The sequence below is a fragment of the Lissotriton helveticus genome, chromosome 2_2 (genome assembly GCF_964261635.1).
Source record: "Lissotriton helveticus chromosome 2_2, aLisHel1.1, whole genome shotgun sequence".
Taxonomy (NCBI): domain Eukaryota; kingdom Metazoa; phylum Chordata; class Amphibia; order Caudata; family Salamandridae; genus Lissotriton; species Lissotriton helveticus.
Genome location: NC_136060.1, coordinates 289669364 through 289691292, shown reverse-complemented (window position 1 = coordinate 289691292; position 21929 = coordinate 289669364). Strand labels below are relative to the sequence as shown.

General features: G+C 46.9%; 1 protein-coding gene across 3 annotated transcripts in view; it reads right to left on the bottom strand.

Moving 5' to 3' along the window:
• The window catches only part of FAM184B (family with sequence similarity 184 member B), a 619377-nt gene that overhangs the window by 464977 nt on the left and 132471 nt on the right, over nt 1-21929 (bottom strand). For all 3 annotated transcript variants that reach the window (XM_078678422.1, XM_078678421.1, XM_078678423.1), the window contains exons 3-4: nt 1077-1212; nt 847-992 (exon numbers count right to left, since the gene is read on the bottom strand). In XM_078678422.1, coding sequence (XP_078534548.1) covers nt 847-992; nt 1077-1212 — 282 coding nt within the window. The remainder of the gene's footprint in view (nt 1-846; nt 993-1076; nt 1213-21929) is intronic.

Below are 21929 nucleotides of genomic sequence, written 5' to 3'. Positions count from 1 at the left end.
TGGGCAAGAACCATATTTTAATCTTGTAACAAACTGCGGCAGTTTTGAACTTGTAAAGACATAATGTATAAGTGTTTTGGAAGGTACGGAACACGACATGAGTTTATGAATGCTGCAGGCAATGTTTGTTTTAAGATCAGGTAAATTAATAGTAAATCCCATTCCAATAGACCATAAAACAAGCCACAAACAGGCAAATAACTGCCCCATTCTGACCTTTCAGACCAGCGCCTTGGCCACTGCCAGATTACCCTAAAGGCCATTCCGTCATGCAGCACAGGAGGAAACCACAATATTGATTAACCAAATATAGAGGGTGCATCAAAAGTATTCACAACTTTACCCTGGTACACCCTTATTTCACTAATGGCACCTTGACACACCATAACTTTGACAAGGTGCACTCACTATGACATGCTTTTACTCTGACAGTGCTGATTTACTGTTGTTACTGCAGGCATAACCCCATCAAAGCCACGGTAGGTCCAAGTGAAGGTCCTACTGAAAATAAAATGTCAAAGGAATGGGTCAAAGTAAGGGTACATTGAAGTAAAATTGACACCTAGAATGGGTACTGGGGGAACATGAGATAAACACCTGAGGAGTAGGGAGCACAGTGCACAATGGTTTGTTTTAGTGAGACATTCTGATGGTTTTAATCTGATTAATAAAAGTAAAAGACATTGCAGAACGTTCGAAGTAAAAGCGCAGTATTATAGTAATTACATAAATTGCACTGGGAAATATAATTCATTTCTAAATCCTAATTCCACTTTCTATTTCAGAAGCAATTACTCTCCCCACCATGCATACATCTTGTTATTATCCTTGCTCTCCCAAGGGTACCTGTTTGAGCATGAGTGAGTCCTCAGTGGCCTTTTTCCCTTGACTATGTTTAGTGGAAGCGTTCTGCAGCTGAGATATCTGGTTCTTCAGATCAACCACTTCGCTGGCAGCTTCATTTTGTGAGTTTAACACAGTTTTCACCTGCTCTGTAAGAGTTAAGACAGTGGAGACTGATGTTAGCGCCATCTGCGTTTTGAATTACTCAATGTGATGTATGTTGAGCTCACTACCTGTTTTACTTTGTATCTCATGTTCTTGCATCATGAGTCGCTCCTTTGCCACAGTCAGCTCTTCCTCAGTTTTCTTCCAGGCACCATTTGACTCCAGGACATCATGCCTCGACTCCCTCAGCTGTGTTTCCAGTTCCTGTTAAAAAGCCAGACATGATCATTTTTCCCTTTTGGTTAACGTATTTTTTTTTTTTTACTTTTCAGAAAGATCACACGCTTTACTGGAATGTTAAGTGGAAATTAACAGGCTCATAATTCTTTTGTAACTATTAAATGTAAAACCGTTCATATAATTTTGAACGACATTCCGTTGCTGTTTTTATTATTATTTTTTTTAAGTTGCAAACAGTAATCCATGTGGAGATCAGGTATACTCACAGTTTTTTAAAGTTAGGACAAGCAAAAGGCAATATTTCTTGTAGGGGCTAACTCAGTTTCAAGATAAAACAAAACAAAAAAACAACACTTCGATGTATTCTTTGAAGGGGGATTACAATTAGACATTTTAGTATTTCATATATTATGCCAATGAGAAAGGAATCCTCTAGTGCATTACCTAACGAGGACCTGGCTTGGCAGTTTGGTCTGGACTGTTCCCATGAGGCACCAGGCAAGACTGATTTGCATATGGCGGGTCTAAACTGGGGTGGCCTGGAGAACAAAAGAACGATGGATTTAACCCAGATCTCTTGACTGGGGGCTCAATGTATGATTTATTCAGGATTCGGTCCATCATTGGTTTGCGTAGCACTTTTCACCCTAAGTCTTCCCTCTGCACGCTAGGAAGACCGTGGCAGTGGCTCTGGTCCTGTCACGCTTGGACTACTGCAACAGTCTGTATGCAGGAACAAAAAAGACGGTGGTAAAAAGACTGCAAGTAGTCCAGAACTCTGCCGCAAGGCTGGTTCTTGGGCTCCCCAAGCGCTCTCCCTCAGCCGAAGCACTTGAGATTCTCCACTGGCTGCCAATCCACAAAAAAAGGATCTTGTTCAAAGTCCTAACCATCACTTATAAAGTCATAAACCAAACTAGCCCTCAATACCTGAGAGGCAAAATTAGGCCCTACAAAACCAAACAAACCTTGCGGTCCACATCAGAAAATTTACTCACCATCCCCAACTTCAAAATGAAAACCCGGGGAGGCAAATCCTTGGCAGCACTTGGTACAAAGGCCTGGAACACCCTGCCTACTCAATTAAGGGACACCCACAACAAACTCACTTTTAGGAAGCTTCTCCAAACTTGGATCTTTGGTACTCCAGATCATCTAATACTGTCGCTAATATGATCCTTTCCTCTGTCAATCCTTCTCCTGATGTCCAAAAAGCGCCAAGATGCACCCTGGAGTGAACGTTGCGCTATACAAAAACCCTTTCATTCATTCATTCATTCAACTGCCAAGCCAGGTCCTCCCTGGACCGGAAACAAGCATCCTGGGACTGGTTTCTGGGTATTACCCTTCATCAGCCAGGCAAGCTTGAATCCAGTGGCACAGTGAGCAAGGCACCCATGTCTGGGTATGCCCATCCCACTTAGGGTGAAATGTGCTACGCAAACCAATGATGGACTGAATCCTGAATATATGATACATTGAGCACCCAGTCAAGAGATCTGGGTTAAATTCATTGTTCTTTTGCTCACCATGCCACCCCAGTTTAGACCCAACCATATGCAATTCAGTCTTGACCCTGTGCCTCATGGGGACAGTCCAGACCGAACTGCCAAGCCAGGTCCTCCCTGGACCGGAAACAAGCATCCTGGGACTGGTTTCTGGGTATTGCCCTTCTTCAGCCAAGCTAGCTTGAATCCAGTGGCACAGTGAGCAAGGGACCCATGTCTGGGTATGCCCATCCCACTTAGGGTGAAAAGTGCTACGGAAAACAATGATGGACCGAATCCTGAATAAATCATACATTGAGCCCCCAGTCAAGAGATCTGGGTTAAATCCATTGTTCTTTTGTTCTCCAGGCCACCCCAGTTTAGACCCGCCATATGCAAATCAGTCTTGACCCTGTGCCTCATGAGAACAGTCCAGACCGAACTGCCAAGCCAGGTCCTCCCTGGACCGGAAACAAGCATGCTGGGACCGGTTTCTGGGTATTACCCTTCATCAGCCAGGCTAGCTTGAATCCAGTGGCACAGTGAGCAAGGGACTCATGTCTGGGTATACCCATCCCACTTAGGTTGAAACGTGCTATGCAAACAAATGATGGGCGGAATGCTGAATAAATCATACATTCAACCCCAGTCAAGAGATCTGGGTTAAATCCATCGTCCTTTTGCTCATGAGGCACAGGGTCAAGACTGATTGGCATATGGCTGGGTCTAAACTGGGGTGGCATGGTGAGCAAAAGAACGACGGATTTAACCCTGATCTCTTGACTGGGGGTGAATGTATGATTTATTCAGCATTCCATCCATCATTTGTTTGCATAACACGCCCTGAGAAAGAGGATCGGATGCTCTTATGTGAGAACTGCTTGCTGACCTCAGTGGTTGAGTGGGAGAGCAGCTACCGGTTGCTGCGAAGGATGCCCCGTTCCGGCCTGCTGACGCAGCGGAAGCCATGAGGTGAGCAGCGTTCCCTGCAATGGGTGGTTACGGGCTGGAGAGTCCTGCGGGAGACTGCTGGACAAGGAAGCTGCTGCGAAGATCATACGCACTATTGAGAGAGCTGCTCGCTGCCCCCGTGATTGAGTGGCGGAGCGGCTACCGGGAGCTGCGGATGAGGCCCGGACCGGCCTGCTGATGCAGCGGAGGCCCTGAGGCGAGCAGCGCTCCCTGCGACAAGCGGACGCGGACTGGGGAGCCCCGTGGGCGACTGCTGGAAAGGAAACCGCTGGTATAGAGCTGCAGACTGCAAGAGAAGAGCGCGCAGTCTCCCAAACCCAGCGCGGCCCGAGGAGCCAGGAGAGCAGACAGAGAAGGCGCGAGAAACACAGCCGGGCCTGGCGGGGCGGAGGTACGCACCTTCAGCCGTGCAGGAACATCGAGGCAGCTTAAAACAGCACTGGGAACTGCGTGTGCCTGCCTGTACCTGGACGAGATCTGTAGCAGTGAGAGCTGTTGCTACCGCAGGAAGCAGCGATCCTGGTGAGGGAGCGCGCTGCGGGAAGAGAGTGATGCCGGCGGCATATGGCGCATGCAGGAAGAAGCGGCTAAACTTCATGGCCTAGGCCGCGCTGAGCTCCAGACGCCCAGAGGAAGCAGCATTGGTGCCTGGACACCTGATAACAACACCAGGAACCTGCCTTTACGACACCACAAGCAATCAGAGAGGCACAAGTACCACAAAATATGCTGTGGGTGGACCAATAAGGTATAAAAACCCCTACCCCCAGATCGCAGCTAAATCAGAAGGCTCATAAGCGCCAGTATGGCAATGAAATAAAAGGGGTGCAAGGAGAACACTCGAAACACGCCTGACTTAGCACCTAGAACTTCACGACAGAAGAGAGATATCACTGCCTGCCTGGCAAAGCGTAACGCACAGCGCAGCAGCACTTGGGGCAAAGGTATACTGCACGAGGTGGAAACCACAGAATCGCTAGACACCGACTGAACCCGCGTGGCAGTAATCGGCAGAGTGAAAGCAACAGGCACCACGCCGGAGGCCCACAAGGGCAGCGTGCGTCCAGACGTACTGGACGAGCACGCCTCTAGGCACGAAAAGAAGCAGCCAACATGGGCAAGGTGGACAAAACCCAGCCCAAAATCAACTTTGAACAGCAGAGACAGAGGTTGAGAGACTCGGAACCAGACCAAGCAGCGGCGGCACGAATAGAAATGGCAGAGCCAGCGGACGAAGATATACGTACTATGCTAGCAGCCGTACAGAAGAGACTGACCACCATCAATATCATAATAGATTCATTAGCATACGGGATGGATTGTATGAGGGAGTGACTAGACAAGCAGGCTGAGCTGATCGACCTGACGGAGAGGAGGCTGGCGGAAGTAGAAGAAGCCCAAACAGAGATGGACTCGGAGCAAAGGCAGATGGGGAAGCTGCTGTGTACACTACTGGATAAGACAGAAGATTTGGAGGCTCGATCACAGAGGAGCAACATACGAATCACAGGCCTTCCGGAATCCGCCAGCATGGCAAACATTGGAATATATGTGGAAGAACTACTGGTGTCGCTGCTAGGCTGGGAGTCTTTCTCCCCAATGTTTTTGGTGGAGCGCGCCCATTGATCACTTGACCTAAGACCACCACCGGGAGCCCTAACACGACCCATAATAGCCACATTGTTGAACTATAGGGACCGAGACGCAGTGCTGAAGGTTGCTAGAGAGAAGCAAAGTCTCCAGCATGAAGGTTCCACAATCACACTATTTCCCGACTTCCCGCTGCGAGTACAAGAAGCAAGAAAACAATTTGCGCCCCTGAAGAGGCAGCTGAGGGAACAGAACCTGAACTATGCAATGCTTTACCCAACACACCTCAGAGTGGATACGCAAGGAAAGTCTAGGATATTCACTGACCCCAAGTTGTTTCAGAAAGCCCTCAAAGATTGGTCAAAAAACAATGTTAGAAGTGAGGACTCAGACGCTGGCAAAGGCGAACATGGAGGAAGTCTGGATGAGCAAGATTAAGTTGGACACTGCGCACAATGGCTGCTAAGGTTTGAGACTTCTTTGTTGGGGAACATATACACGACTCTCAATCTGCAGAGCTGGGGGAACTTAGAGTCCTCTCAGGGTAGAGCGCGCAGGTTTTCACTGAATATAAGGAGGGTACGTTAGAGAACTCAGAGCACGGCCTTACAGCCCTACCAACCATACCCCTCAGGAAAGACACACCATAGACATAACATTAAATACGAAAGCCAGATGTACGAGATCAGCGAGATGGCACACAGCAGACGACTAGTCTATAAGAGATTAGTTAAGGGTGAGAGGGCAACATCCACCCACGAGTGTGACACACAACACGGCGGAATGCCAGAACGGCTTATTCATGGACATAGATGTATGTGATCCAATTAATGTATACTTGGAAAAGGGGAGGGGAACTCAACTGTGCAAAGTTGGGGTGAGCACAGCGTTGGAGGGTGGGAGGGTCCAGAGTTTCAATATATTGGCAGACTTTATTGTAAGATGGCTTAAAACATGCATGGAGAGCTTGATGTTAATACACATCTTGCAAATAACGCTAGTTTGATGAACCATACTAATAATAATGCAGTTCCATTCCAGTACTGTGAAAAGGTTAGCATAGAATGTTCGTGGTCTCAACGACTATAGGAAACTGCGGAAAGTATTTACTTATCTCAATCGACATGGGATAGATATCGCGCTCCTGCAGGAGTCGCATCTGCCTACTAACAGTAAAATGCTGACAAACAGGTGTTTACAGGACAAAATACACACAGCAGGATTCACTTCACATGCATCGGGGAGTTATAACATGGGTGAGCCCAAAATCGGTGATGACACTGGAAGCGCTGGATACCGATCCGGAGGGCAGATTTGTCATTTCTAGGTGCCATGGGAAGGGGCTGGACTTAGTTATAGTGAATATATACGGGCCAAATTATGATAACCCACGGTTCTATCTCGACCTGGTGGATAGAATGAGCGTATATAGGGCCCAATCTGAGCTTTGGAGGGGGAGATTTTAACTGTGAGATGGACCCGAGCCATGACAGATCAGGAGGCCCGGCTCGACGTCCCTCAGCTGCTGCCAGAGTTATCCTAAACGCAACAGTACAGTTAGATTTATGTGATGTATGGAGAGCGCGATTGCATGGGGGGGGTACATCCATTACTCAGCATATCATGACTTACACACCAGAATTGATTATTGGCTCTCCTCAAGGGAGCTATACAGCTGGAACCGAGCTTCTGAGATCCACCCACGTACTTTCTCAGACCATTCACCAATACAACTAGTTGTAGATTGCCCACTAAAGAGAATTCATCTTTTTACCTGGAGGTTCCCACCTTACTCGCTGCTTGACACAGTCTTTAAGACAGAAATAGCGGAAGACATAGACTGTTTCTTTGACACAAACATAGGCTCGGTAGATACATTTACGACAGTATGGGTCACATTTAGTCAAGTCAGTCAAGTCAAGTCAAGAGATTTATATAGCGCGCTACATACCCATAGGGTCTCAAGGCGCTTGAGGAAAGGTGGGGAATTACTTGTCGAATATCCAAGTTTTAAGTTGCTTTCTGAATGCTAGGTGGTTCTGAGTAAGGCGAAGGTGAGTGGGAAGTGAGTTCCAGGTTTTAGCTGCCAGGTAGGAGAAGGATCTACCTCCCATGGTGGTTTTGTTGATGCGAGGTACAGTGGCAAGGGCTTGTTTGGAGGATCGAAGCTGACGGGAGGGGGTGTAGAAGGACAGTCGTGTGTTGAGGCATTCGGGTCCAAGTTCGTAGAGTGCTTTGTGTGCGTGGGTTAGGAGGCGGAAAGTAATCCTCTTATTTACGGGGAGCCAGTGAAGGTTTTTCAGGTGACCAGAGATGTGTTCTTTACGCGGGATGTCTAGTATGAGCCTGGCTGAAGCGTTCTGGATGCGTTGGAGTTTTTTCTGGAGTTTTGCGGTGGTACCGGCGTATAGGGTGTTTCCGTAGTCCAGGCGGCTCGTGACCAGTGCGTGGGTGACCGTTTTTCTAGTTTCGGTGGGGATCCAGCGGAATGTTTTTTTGAGCATGCGAAGAATGTTGAAGCAAGATGATGAAACGGCGTTGACTTGTCTGGTCATCGAGAGTGAGGAGTCTAGGATGACGCCCAGGTTCCGTGCGTGGTCCGTCGGGATGGGTGCTTTTCCAAGGGCCTCTGGCCACCAAGAGTTATCCCAGGCAGAGGGGGAGGTGCCTAAGATGAGGACTTCTGTTTTGTCTGAGTTCAGTTTCAGACGGCTGTGCTTCATCCACTCGGCTACTTCTTTCATTCCTTCGTGTAAGTTGGTTTTGGCGGTGTTAGGGTCTTTGGTGAGTGAGAGGATCAGTTGAGTGTCGTCAGCGTAGGAGATGATGTTGAGATTATGTTGGCGAGCGATGGCCGCAAGGGGGCTCATGTATACGTTGAAGTGGGTGGGGCTGAGAGATGATCCTTGTGGCACGCCGCAGATGACTTCAGAGGCCTCTGACTTGAATGGCGGACTCTGGGTTCTTCCGGTGAGGAACGAGGTGATCCATTCCAGTGCTTTTCCTTGGATTCCGACGTTTCTGAGGCGCTGTAGAAGGGTGCTATGACAGACTGTGTCGAAGGCAGCGGAGAGGTCGAGGAGGATGAGGGCGACTGTGTCTCCATTGTCCAGTAGAGTTCGAATGTCGTCTGTTGCTGCGATAAGTGCGGTCTCAGTGCTGTGTTTGGCTCGGAAGCCGGACTGTGAGGAGTCGAGGGATTTGTTGGTTTCGAGGAAGGTGGCGAGCTGGTTGTTGACAGCTTTCTCGATGACTTTGGCCGGGAATGGAAGAAGCGAGATGGGGCGGTAGTTTTTGAGTTCTGTGGGGTCAGCTGTGGGTTTTTTCAGAAGGGCGCTGAGTTCGGCGTGTTTCCAGCCTTCCGGGAAGGTGGCGGAGTTGAGGGAGCAGTTGATGACATCTCGGAGGTGTGGTGCTATGATGGAGTCTGCTTTGTTGAAGATGTGGTGAGGGCATGGGTCAGTTGGGGATCCTGAGTGGATGGAGTTCATCAGGCGGATGGTGTCCTCAGTGGAGATTGGGTTCCAGTCGTTAAGGATGTTCACGGGGGTGAAGGTCCTGCAGAAGGTTGGGTGGGTTGGTCTCCGGGTCGGTTGTCGAAGCTGTTGTGGATGTCTGCGATTTTGTTGTGGAAGAAGGAAGCTAGGGAGTCGCAGAGGGCTTGGGAGGGGGTGATGTCGTTGGAGTTGGCTGATGGGTTGGTAAATTCTTTGACGATGTTGAATAATTACTTGCTGTTGTGGGCGTTGTTATCTAGTCGGTCTTTGAATGCGGCTTTCTTGGCAGACCGGATTAGTTGGCGGTGTATGCGGGTGGCGTTTTTGAAGGCGTCCCTGGTGCTGGTGTTTGGGTCTTTTTTCCAGGCCTTCTCGAGGGAGCGACAGAGTTTCTTCGATTTCTTAAGATCATCGTTGAACATTTAAGGTGTACATACGAGGGACTGCTTTGGCCAAATACTCAGGGGTCCTTTGTGCACTCAGAAAGCGGCTAGCAGACTTTGAAGTCTGACTGAAAGGGCTAGAATGCGATCTCACAGCAGATAGCAGTGCTGAGGAGGAACTCGAACTAGTGTTACAGGACTACCATGACACGGCAGATGCAGAAGTCAAACACTTAGGGAAATATGCTATTGCCCGTATTTATGGCGAGGGAGAAAGACCAGGCACGGTTCTTGCCTCTCTATTAAAGAACAGAAGAGAAAGGACAGGAGTGACAGAAATACACTCGGAGGAAGGAGAGATGCTCACAGACCCGACTGGGATAGTCAATAGATTTAGACAATATTACTCAATGCTATACAGTACTAAGGCAGTAGCAGGCGACTCAGAAATCCAGGACTACCTGGAGTATATTAAGCTACCATGGTTAACGGACGCATACAGCAAATATCTAATGAGACCACTAGATGCAGACAAAATTAAGACAGCGTTAGCGGGCATGAGGACAAGGAGTGCTCCAGGTATAGATGGGTTGACTGTCTCTTTCTACAAAGAGTTTACGGACCAACTAACATCGCATTTAATAACTCTATTTGAGGAAATGAGTTAAGACGGACGGATGCCCCCCTTGATGAGGGAAGCCCTGATAGTGACCATATTGAAACCTGAAAAAACCCCAGCTGAGTGCTCCTCATACCACCCGCTCTCCTTGTTAATGTAGATACTAAAATATATAGCAAAATATTAGCAAACCGATTGGCTCCATTGATCCCGAAGCTGGAAGCGCCAGAACAAGCCGGCTTTGTCCCGGGGCGTAACCTGACATACAATTTGATAACAGTATTTGTGGCTATACAACACACGAGGCAGGAAACAAAAGAGGTAACAGTCTTTTTGGATATGGTAAAAACATTTTATTCAGTGGAATGGGCATTTATGAAGCAAGTGCTGCTACTGATGGGACTGGGTGAAATGTTCTTACAGATTATAGGAGTCGTATATAACTCACCCACAGCTAGAATCAGACTTGGGGACCAGGTCACTGCCCCCATCAAGATATCTAGAGGCACCATTCAGGAATGCCCACTATCGCCGTTATTACATATTTTGGTCGCTGAGCCACTAGCCTGCGCTCTGTGCGTATATCATAGTCAGAAAGGAATTCGCTTTCCGGGTTATAATTTGATCATATCTACGTATGCATATGATAGGCTACTATATATTAGGGATCCAGAAGAAAAACCTGTTGCCTGTACTCCAGGAGGTGGTCAAATATTGAGAGCTGTCGGGACTTAAGGTTAATTGGCCTAAATCCATTATATTCCTGCTCACCCCAGCAGCACAGCCCTTTGAACCTGAATACCCCTTACAATGGACAACCGAGCCAGTTCGATACTTGGGAGTGAAGATACATACTGACTCGGAAGTGGTCTTTCAGGAAAACTATGGGAGGGCAGTAAGTAAGCTAGAAGAAGACATAGTACGATGTAATTGTCTGCCCTTATCACTTGCGGGGTGAGTGCCACTCATGAAGATGGTCATACTACCTCGATTCCTGTTCTTGTTAACAAATATCCCAATGGTCCTCCCGAAATCTTTTATTAAACCAATCACATCACTACTAGTTAATTAGGCATGGGCTGGAAAGCATGCAAGGGTCCGCTGTAACGTACCTACACTACCTTACAGTATGGGCGGCCTAGGCGCTCCAGACTCAGACTTGTACTACAGGGCAGCACAAAGTTCTCACGCCCACTACTGTATACACGAGATTCCAGGGCCACCCCATATACAAATTGAAAAGATGGTAGTCGCTCTGTCCCATTGCCAGCTCTCCTGTTCCAACCCCCTACCCATAGGGTAGTAGACTTCCTAAATGCAGTGGCACATGCCTGGCAGCATCTACTTAAACTACAGGCGGGAGCCATACTGTACTCCCCACTGACGCCATTAGCATGGTGCCACTGGTTACCGCTATGCGGTGAAAAAGGAGTTACTCAGGCGCTAGAATCTGTGAACATTAAAACAATAGGGGATATGTTTCTGGATGGCACAGTAAGAGAGTGGACAGATGTCTAAATGGGAGAATAGCAGAGCACAATGCTCACAAGAATCCATTATCATTGGATGAGAATTGCACTGAAAGACATGCTCGGAAACGACCTAGCAGAGCCGCCTGACGTGACTGCTCTCATATAGATAATAAAGTCAGACACAACTGTTAAAATAGTGTCCAGTATATACAAAATCATGCAAGACTACTGGAAAAATCAATACACCAAAGCCAGATTAGAATGGCAGGCAGACTTGGGGGAGGCCCTAGACAATGATATGTGGAAATACTGCTGTGAAAACACGAAGTGAATCCCCTTAAATGGGCGTCACAGATTAATACACTTTAAATTCCTAAACAGGGTCTACTACACCCCGAAACGACTGCATAGATACAGACTGCTGGAAACAGCTGAATGCGAACGCTGTAGAGTGAGTCAGGCAGGGTTTTTTCACTTAGCCTGGCTGTGTCCAGGAATTGCACATTTCTGGGAACTGATATTTAAAGCTCTGGGAGACGTTACATCCATGACATTGGCCCCAGACCCCCTGTTAGCGTTGATAGGATAGTCTAAAAACTTGCCAAAGTCAGTGAGACGTTTAGTGGATATAGGGTTACTACTAGCTAGGTGCAGAGTAGGGACTAACTGGGCCCGCAGCTCGACTCCCACAATGGCGTGTTGGTCCAGAGATATGGTATACTGCAATACACAGACAGAACTTTATAGTGGATTACTCACACCTCGGAGCCGGCCCAAAAACATTTGGGGGCTCTATCAAAGCTACATGACCACAAAATCAACAGCCACATCTGGCATAGATAGCCCTAGTAAGGGTGCAAACTCGACGCCAGACATGATACACGGCAACAGACCTTTGGCAGAAGTCCCCTGATAAGATAATCACGCCCAGTGTAGACTATAGAGGCCACCACATGGGATTAGCAGGCGGGTTTTATTTTGATAGGAATCTCTCTTTATTCAATTGAGTTGTAAGTCTATAAACGTATGGAGGAAGGTATTGGGGGCAGCACTTAAGCACCGAAACCTAAATTGTTTTTTTAACTGCTACGCTTGTAATTTAACCTGCATCGCATACTGTATCATTGTGTGTTTTTTTACTTTGCGGGGCTATCCAGGACACTCTCCGGTCCACCGCAATCACTTTAGGGGATGTATGTCAGTACAAGGCGATCTTTTAGATCGCGGTACTTGACATCGCAGGTTTTACAACGCAAGTCGTTACAACGACTTGCGTTGGAGGGCGCGGATTTCGGAATTTTTTAATTTTATATTCCAACACCAGTCCCCGTAACAGTAGGGAAGGTGTTGGACTATAAAATTAAAACATTCCTTATCCCACAGCGCCAGACGTTTCCCCACTTTAGGTGATTGTTTGAGTGGAGAGAGTAGTCTTTCTTCGCTTTTCCTGCCAAAATTGAGCAGGCGGTCGGCGGTCTAGTTGTTAATCTCGCCAACACGCCACTGCCATAAAGTTCGGCTCCCGGGCGGGCGCGCTCATGGAGGAATGTTTTGGGGGCAGCACTTAAGCACCAAAACTTAAATTGTTTTTTTAACTGCAACGCTTGTAATTTAACCTGCATCGCATACTGTATTATTGTGTGTTTTTTAACTTTGCGGGGTTATCCAGGACACTCTCCGGTCCACCGCAATCACTTTAGGTGATTGTTTGAGTGGAGAGAATAGACTTTCTTCGCTTTCCTGCCAGAATTGAGCAAGCGCTCGGCGGTCTAGTTGTTAATCTCGCCAACACGTCACTGCCATAAATTTCGGCTCCCGGGCGGTCGCGCAGCGGGCGCGCCAGAGGCAAGCCCGTCTGCGCCCATCCGTGCCAGAACGCCGCCAGCCGTCAGGGAATGCTGCCACCCCCACAGCAGGATCCCGTGGCGAATAGAATGACTTACACGTGGGAGACCCTTCTGAGTTTTTTCGGTGAAATGCTCTACCAAAGGGGCCCCTGGAGTGGTGCAGCGAATCCGGCTACAATGCTGGAAAATGCGATTCTTGGCTTTTTGCTGTGTCTGTCCAATGTACATGAGGATACTAAATATAGTTCCCCTTTTCGTTACAGTAAAATAAACCGGCACCGCGATCGCATTTTGATACAGTACGCCGATGGAGCAACAGGGCGACGTTGAGCTCACTCCTGTAAGGTAAAAACGTGAGAAAATTGCTCCTTAACCGCAATCGGCCACATTCTTTAACCCTTACCGACCCAGACGGCAAAGTATGTTAAATGCAGCCTCCCCTCTCTCCACAGATAAATATATCTTTCGAGGACAGACCTACCTGTGCCCATTGGCTGTGTGACTACCAGCACGTAAAGTAAGTCCTGTTACTCGCTACCCCCGGTTATTCCTTAATCTAGCACAGTTCAGGGCCCTGATGGCACCTATTTTATTGTATTTCAGTATCCATCGGAGCTTTTGGAAGCCCCCCTGCGGACGGTACATACGATGACCGTTTGCTGATGTAGGTAACCATCCACATCACTACCATGAATAACGTCACCACGCCTGCTCACCCTCCAAAAAATTCTGATTTGTTTATTCATATTACCTTATAGGCTCTCCATTCTCTTCCTGATGAAGACCCCAACATGAGGCTGTGAATTGCCCTTCTTGCGTATCAGGGGTCGAAACGTAGAAATACGCCTCTTTTCTTGACACACCATAGGATCCAAATAAGAGATGTATTCTCATTATCTATGTGTGATGTGAAATTGGGAACCTTTGCCCATTAATTTGACTGTAGAGGTTTTTCATTTTAATCTGGATGTAAAAATTATGTCACAACACCTTTACCCTGTCCCCTTCACTCATTCACTTACCCTTCCCTTTTCACAGAGAGCACCTATTTCGAATATTAAATGTAATGATGTTACAATTACATGTATCTACTTTAAATCGCTATTCATAACCTTGGCTATAAATGAATAAAATGCCATGATGAATGAAATGAATAATTTGATATTCTTTTGACTGGTTTCAAATCTAATGGTGACCGTGGCTCTATTTTGAATTGTTTATGTATATTATATTTGAAAACTCAGACCAACCTCTTATGTACTGACCCACGGACCCAGGTCCTGAGTTTTAAGGGCCTCCCCCTTTTATACTCACACACCCATCCTAGCAGTAGCCTTCCTGGACGACTATGCAGTCAGCAGATTGGATAGGCCTGGGAGACGAGGAGGAGGATTAGGTATCGCCACGCGGCTCCCTTAATACATTAGGACGATGGATAGAATCTTCTCGGTCGTTATGGAGCTCCTTATTTTTAGAGTAGAGTGCAACTTGGCCATAGAGTGGACAGGAGCATTGGTATACCACCCGCCTGGGGGCAGTAACAAGGAGTTTGGCATCTCACTACTAGATAGTCTGGCACCCCATGTTATGAATGCTAAAAAGTTTCTATTGTTAGGGGATTTTAAACATCATTTAGAGATACCCTCCAATTCGGACTCAGTCAGCTTGATTGCTATAATGGAATCTCTTGGGCTATATTTGAGAACTATCGGCCCCACCCACAGTGCAGGCCACACTTTGGATGCCATCTTTTCCAACATATCGGATCTGGCTACTGAGACACCGCAGGTACTTGGTTGGACTGACCATATGGCACTGAGTTTCTCAGTGCTGTCTACCCATCCAGTACAGCGTGGACAAGCTCAGAGGAGACTTCGGAGACCTTGGTTGAGAGTAACCGCCTCCGCCTTTGGCCAAGCTTATGAGGATCCCCTGCTTAATTTGGATGTGGACCCTAATGTGGCCGGGGAAAAATTGGAGGGAGCAATTCATGTAGCCTTAGACACAATAGCTCCACTGAAAAGGGTCAGTACCCAGAAGAGGGCAGCTCCGGCCCACTGGTACTCGGACACTCTTAGGAAGGAAAAGTCTAAGAGCAGAGCTCTGGAGAGGAGATGGAGGAAGTCAAAGAGGGAGCAAGATGAATTGCTATACCGGAAATCACATAGAGACTACCTAAATAGCTGCAACACAGCAAGAAGGACACACCTGGGTGCACGCATTAGCGGGGCCAAAAGTTCTTCCATGGAACTCTATAGGATACTGAAGGAATTTACAAACCCGAAGGTGAACAACACGACACCCCCCCACACACAGGAACTATGTGAGGACCTAGCCAGGCACTTTACTAACAAGATTGACCTGATTTTTCAGTCCTTTGAGACGGTTAGGGTGGAACAAGGAGAGGGAGACGCTCCTAAGGAACCCCTGCTGGAAGAGGGTTCCTCCTGCAGGTTGGACTCCTTTGCCGCTATAACTAGTGAGCAAGTAGTAGCCCTGCTAAGTCGTGTAAAGTCGGATTTCGCCATCTGACCCTGTACCACCGGCAGGGATGTCAATAGTCGATCATAGCAGACGCACTCTCTAAAATGTATAACATCTCGCTGGAGACAGCCATATTTCCAAATGAGTGGAAAAGAGCGCGGGTCAAGCCACTCTTAAAGAAGGTGACGGCTGATCCGTCTGAGCTGCAGAACTACAGGCCTATTTGCTCCTCCCCTGTAGTGCAAAGGTCCTGGAGACCCTAGTGAACCAACAACTGTCCTATTATTTGGAACAAAATCACCTCCTGGATCCCTCTCAGTCTGTATTCCGTGCATCTCACAGCCCTGAAGCTGCACTACTGGAAGTAACGCATACCATTAGGATGACACTAGACGGAGGGAGTCCAGTGATCCTCGTCCTACTCGATCTGTCAGCAGCATTTGACACCATCTCACATCGGCTGATGCTAGACAGATTGAGGGGGATTGGGGTGAGGGGTAAAGCTCTCGAGTGGATCCAGACCTTTTTATTGGGACGCACTCAGAGTATCCAGTTGGGGACATTCGTATCACAGACAATAGGGATGGATAAGGGTGTCCCGCAGGGCTCAGTACTGAGCCCGACTTTGTTCAATGCCTATGTGACACCCATGGCTGATATCATCAGAGGCCATGGGTTTGAGACCATCTCCTATGCGGACGATATGCAGCTAATCGTCCCCATTGAGGAAGACATTATGTCAACCCAATGGAAATTTAGAAGCTGCATGTCCAGTATTGCCGCCTGGATGAAGAGGAATTTCCTACAACTTAATTCCTCAAAAACCGAAATTCTGCTTTTCGGAAAGGCTGAGACAATCTGGTCCCCTGATTGGTGGCCACCCGAGTTGGGTGAGCCCCCGTCACCCAGGAGTTGGGCTAAGAATTTGGGTGTTAGGATTGATGATGAACTATCTATGGAGGAACAGGTCAAGATGGTGTCCGGCACGTGCTTCGGCACAATGAGGATGCTCAGGAAAATTGTTCCCTGGATCCCTTTGGCAGTGAGGAAAACCCTTATCCAGTCACTCTTGGTGAGTCGACTGGACTACGGTAACTCGCTGTTGGTGGGTGCCCGGGAGTACCTACTAACGCGTCTACAGGTAGTGCAGAACACTGCAGCCCGCCTTGCCTTAAAGAAGCCGGCACAGACTCCATTGGCCCCCCTGTTGAACCAGTTACACTGGCTCCCGGTGAGGAAACGAGCTATCTTTAAGATGCTCTGTGTGGCTTTTAAATTACTACAGGGGAAAGGACCTGTGTACCTCATGAATAAACTGGTGGTGTCAACCGGCACAGCAATTAAGATCTAGTAATGCCAACCTTCTGTGTACTCAGAAAATACAGAGAGTAAGAAGGGGTGGTAGAGCCTTCTGTCACCTGGCGCCTAGACACTGGCCAGTAAACATCAGGGCCTGCAGCAAGCTACCTCGGTTCAAGAAACATTTAAAGGCATGGTTGTTTTAGGCGGTCCCGCCCTATATATCTTCCCCTTAGCACCGAGAGATCCCCTCGGGGATGATTCGCTTGCGCTCAATAAATGCACAAAGTAAAGTAAAGTAAAGTGTCACCAATGGGCTGATTAGCCTCCACAGTGTTAATGATGTAAATGTTCATTATGTGAGACAAACTGACGATGATGTAATGCAAGATGTCTTTATTTACTGTGCCAGAGAAGTGCATGTACTTTTTGAATGGCAATAAAAGTTTATAAAAATAAAAAAATAAAAATATATATCTCTTATCATAAAGGTCCAATTGACAACTAATCTGGTTGTGTGATTAGTTTATTTCCCAACCAGGTTTTTCAGCCCAAACAATTTGGTCTTTGGATATGGTATGCATACACACATCAATGAAATATTAATTACAATAAGTAGTATAAAGTAACATAATGACTTTTCTATCAGTCATTGTCTTTTCTTGGGTTGATTGGTGATGCAACTTGCTGAGGTGCACTGATGGAAGGGTCAGCTACCAATCTACCTCTGTGACTTATTTCCCATGGGGCAAGGTGAAAGGGGCTGGTAGACATTTTCCCCCTTGCCAGTGGTCTTTGCAGGAAGCCACCTTCAAACTTGGGCAATATGGGGGCCCTCGGGTAAGGCAAGGGGTAAGTATACAGTACACTACCGTTCTTAGCCAATTTACATCATCTCAACCATAAGACAAGATTGCCTAAATATTTTTGTTAAGTGCGCACCAATGTTTGGTTTGTCCACATCCTGCTGCTATAAAACGAAAGACATCAATGCACAACTCTCTTCTTGATACATTCTAATCTCTGTGATAGGGAACAGTACAGAAGCAGGGACGGAGGATATTTAGGACTTCTGAAGAGGAAAACATGGAGTAATGAAGGTTGCCAGCAAGTGACTGGAGCATTGCCTCCTCATCCTTCTTCCTCATCCCAGTTCTAACACAAGGAATATGTACCCAAGTAGCTCCGGACCAACCCAACTAGAGAACAATAGCAACGGAAGCCACACAATTACACAAAGCATGAACTCACTTTGCTCGTAATGAAGTAAAATCGGAGAGTAAGACCAGCCTAAAAACAAATCTGAAAAGTAGAGAGAAACAAGAGATGGCATTGTTTGATGATAGCAACCCAGAACTTTATAGGGAACTAGGCCAAGACAGAAAAACCCTCTGTGCACTATACTGGAGAGAACCTGAAGGCTTGAAAAATGAAGGGTACTCCCATTGTAGTATCCCCAGAAAGGGAGTAACACCCCTTAAATCCCGAAAGAAGCATTGCATACCTACCAATTGGGAAAGCAAAAGGGACCTACAAACAGAGCATTGGGCACCAGGAAAAACACCTGTAAAGGTGAAGCTGTCATGTGATAGCTACACAGTCCCAAGAAAAAAGCATATGACCAAAAAGCTGATGGCTAGGCACAAATGCAAGAAAAAAATAACACCAGAGAGAGAAAACAAAAAACAAAAGATAATGTAATTACAAAAGATAATGTTCATAGACTGTAAGGGAATGGAAGTATAGAGAGAACCAACAATGATGCCCAATACAAAGAGACGCAACTCCAACCTCAGAACAACTAGGCTAAAGTAATAAAGACGCCTGAGTGCTTGATGGGGCCTGGTCCTGCAAACAACTGAAAACATAAAAAGGGACACCACAAACATGGGGAAACTCCCTAAAAGTGAGTAAATAGCAAAAAAAAGGACTCTATTCGACAGAAACAGCATTTTGGTGAGAGTGCCATGGACTGGCTCCACTGCTGCCTGGGCGGGGACTTGTCCTGAGAGGTGCCCTAAAATAAGAACCCAGCTGGCACTTAGTCTCCCCTGCCTGCTGGTGCTGCAGAGGCGGGGTCCCACTGGAATTACAGGATATGCATTGCGGGGCATTAACAGTTTGCTTTGGTGGCCCGCAACTATGTTCAGCACTACCACAGCCTGATCCTCACATATGGGGCCCTGGGACTGGCCCATTGGCATGGCAGCAGCATGGGGAGAAAGACCGTTCAGTGTAAGACTTGATTAAGTGTACCTCCAGGGCCCTGGCTCATGACCACAGCAGCCATCAGCAGTCCCAAACGACAAAGCCGAGGAGGCGCCACTAATGAGAACATTTATTGAGGTGATGTTTGCTCCATTATGGGAGAGCATCCACTCTGTGAAATGCAAACTTCACCAGGACCTCAAAGATGTCAAGCCTGACCTGGCAGAGGTGGGCAATAGGGTCTCCGTGATCGAAGACAATGAGACGTTGCAGGGTGTGGAAGTCGAACATATGCAACAAGAAGTCCTGCAGCTGCAAGAGCAGTAGGCGACATTACAGGCGCACGACAAGGACCTAGAGAATCATTCCTGTAGGGATAATACCCTCATCCGCGGGGTCACAGACAGGGCAGAGGGTTTGGATGTAACAGCCTATGCGAGGGCCCTCTTCCTTCACATACTGGAGCCCTAGGAAAATACTAGCATACAGTTGGGCAGGGTACATAGAGTTGGGTGCACTGGCGCCAGTGGGAGTAGCCTGCCAGACATTCTTGCAAATTTACATGACTTCCAGCTGAAAGAAACGACTCTCCGCAAGGAAAGAGCTGCCCGCCCCACACAGTTCTGAGGTCACCAGCTAGCACTGTACCAAGACCTTTCGGCTGTGATGCTTCAGTAAACTCAGATCTTTTCGTCCAGTTACAGAGTTCCTCAGAAGTAAAGTAGTCTCATATAGCTGGGGTCACCCATTTTGCTTCAGCTTCTGCTGGGATGATGCCTTACACCAACTCATAATCAAACCAGGAGCCTGCCAACTCCTGAATGTCCAGGAGGATGCTCTCCCACAGGCTTGCATATCTTGGGAGAGACGATTGTTCCAATGGCATTGGGTCAGGGGTCGCCTGTGGCCTCCACCTGTGTCCCAAGACTACAGCCCTGGAGAGACAAGCAGTAATTGATAGCTTGGCAGAAGACATAGACCGTCCTGACAGCAGCTAAATGTGGGCCCCATCTGGCGCCGGAGCAGTGACTCTAGATGATGATGCGGCATGCTTTCCTGGCCACCTGCGGCATGGTGTGGGGATTTGGGGCATCTGTTCCAGGGCATTGAAGGCAGAGTACAATGACCCCCATCTTAGGGGTGATTAGCCAAAATATCGAAATTAAAATATCGACATACAATAATATCGATGTTTTAATTTCGATGGTACAGAATATCGACGTGCAATAATATCGATGGACAGAATATCGACTTTAAGGTAAGTAATATCGATGTTTTTAATATCGAAGTAAGTAATATTGATATCAAATATATCGATGTTACTAATATCGAAATTTTGTTTAGTGTTATGTATTTTAATATGTATTTTATATGTTTGTTTGTTGAACATGTTTTTTAATGTATTTTTATACATTTTAAAATAAATGTTTAGAAATTAGTAATTTTGTTTACATTTTGCGCTTTAGTATCAGAGCGGGTTGAGGTTTTATAGGGGAATAGAGTGAGAAGTAATTTAATTATAATTAATTAAATATTATGATTTTGGTTTTTTTTGTCCTCATTTGCCACCCACGTTCTAAACAAGCAATCTGTTGAGTTTAAAAAGCTTTGTGCTGCCACAGTTACATCAACTGGAGGGGACAATAGTGGACAATAGTGGAACCTGAACCTAGTCCCTCAGCAACTAAGCCTCAACCACAACGATCACCGGGATAAGAGCCATACAGAGGTAACCGTAGTACAGCCAGAATGTTGGTGTAAGCATTTATATACAGCTTTGCCATATTTCTGGGCTTAGTGGCTTAATCATTGGACCTGGGGAAAAAAAAAAAAAAACAGATACTCAATGATCCCATCTCAACAAACGCCAGAAGGATGTTTTCTCTGGGTTACATGCTATGGCCATGTCCAATTTAGAGACCTGCAAGGTGGCATTATACCAGTCAGTGATAGTAGGGGGGAGAAGGGTATTTCCATTTCTTGCATATCTCCCTCCTAGCAAGCAAAATAGAGTGAAAAATGAACTTCCTCTCAGAAGGGGGAACTCCTTCCACAAGACCAAAAATTACTGATACAAGACTCAGGGCAATATTGGAGCCAACCGATGCAGAAAGACAGCTGCTTATATCATTTCCAAAAAAGAGACAGATGAGGGCAGTCGAAAAACATATGAGTGTCCGAAGCGGACAATTGCCCACATCTCGCACAAGCCACTGTACTTCCAGATGAAAATTTTGACAACCTAAGTGGTGAATAGTAAGCTCGATGAATGGTAAATAGATGGTTCCTACGAAGCCATGCAGGTTTCACAATGTCCCACATCATTCTACATGACGTGCTCCAAAGGTCTTGCAAGTTAACGTTGAGCAGAAACGGGGACCAAAGTGTATCCGGCAGTATGAATTCACCGTCTATTTCTTCCAGAATTAAATTATACCAGACTGAGATCTCCTTTTTAATTGGAGGTTTATCAACTAATAGTGTTACAAGATAACTATATGCTCCCAAAGGGGGTTTATTTCTCCGCTGATTCTGAGCAGAATATATGCACGAAACCAGCTGGAAATTTGCAAGTATTTAAGCCTGGAGAAATTCGAGCCAATTCTATTGCTTAAACTGTCCCAGGGGAGCAGATTGCCTTCATGGAATAATTCGCCCCAGACCTCCAATCCTGCCTCTCTTATTGGTATTGCAAGGGCGTCATCTTGCCAGGAAGGGCCAACTGGGAGGTCCCAAAGAGGTGTTCTACTGCCATAATAGCCTCATTTGATTGCCTTAACTATCTGGGCCCAAGTTCTAGCCATACCTCGCAAAATTTTTAGTTTTACTTTTTTAAAGAACTTGGGATCCCCAAATTTAAAAAGAAATCCGGACTGAGCCACA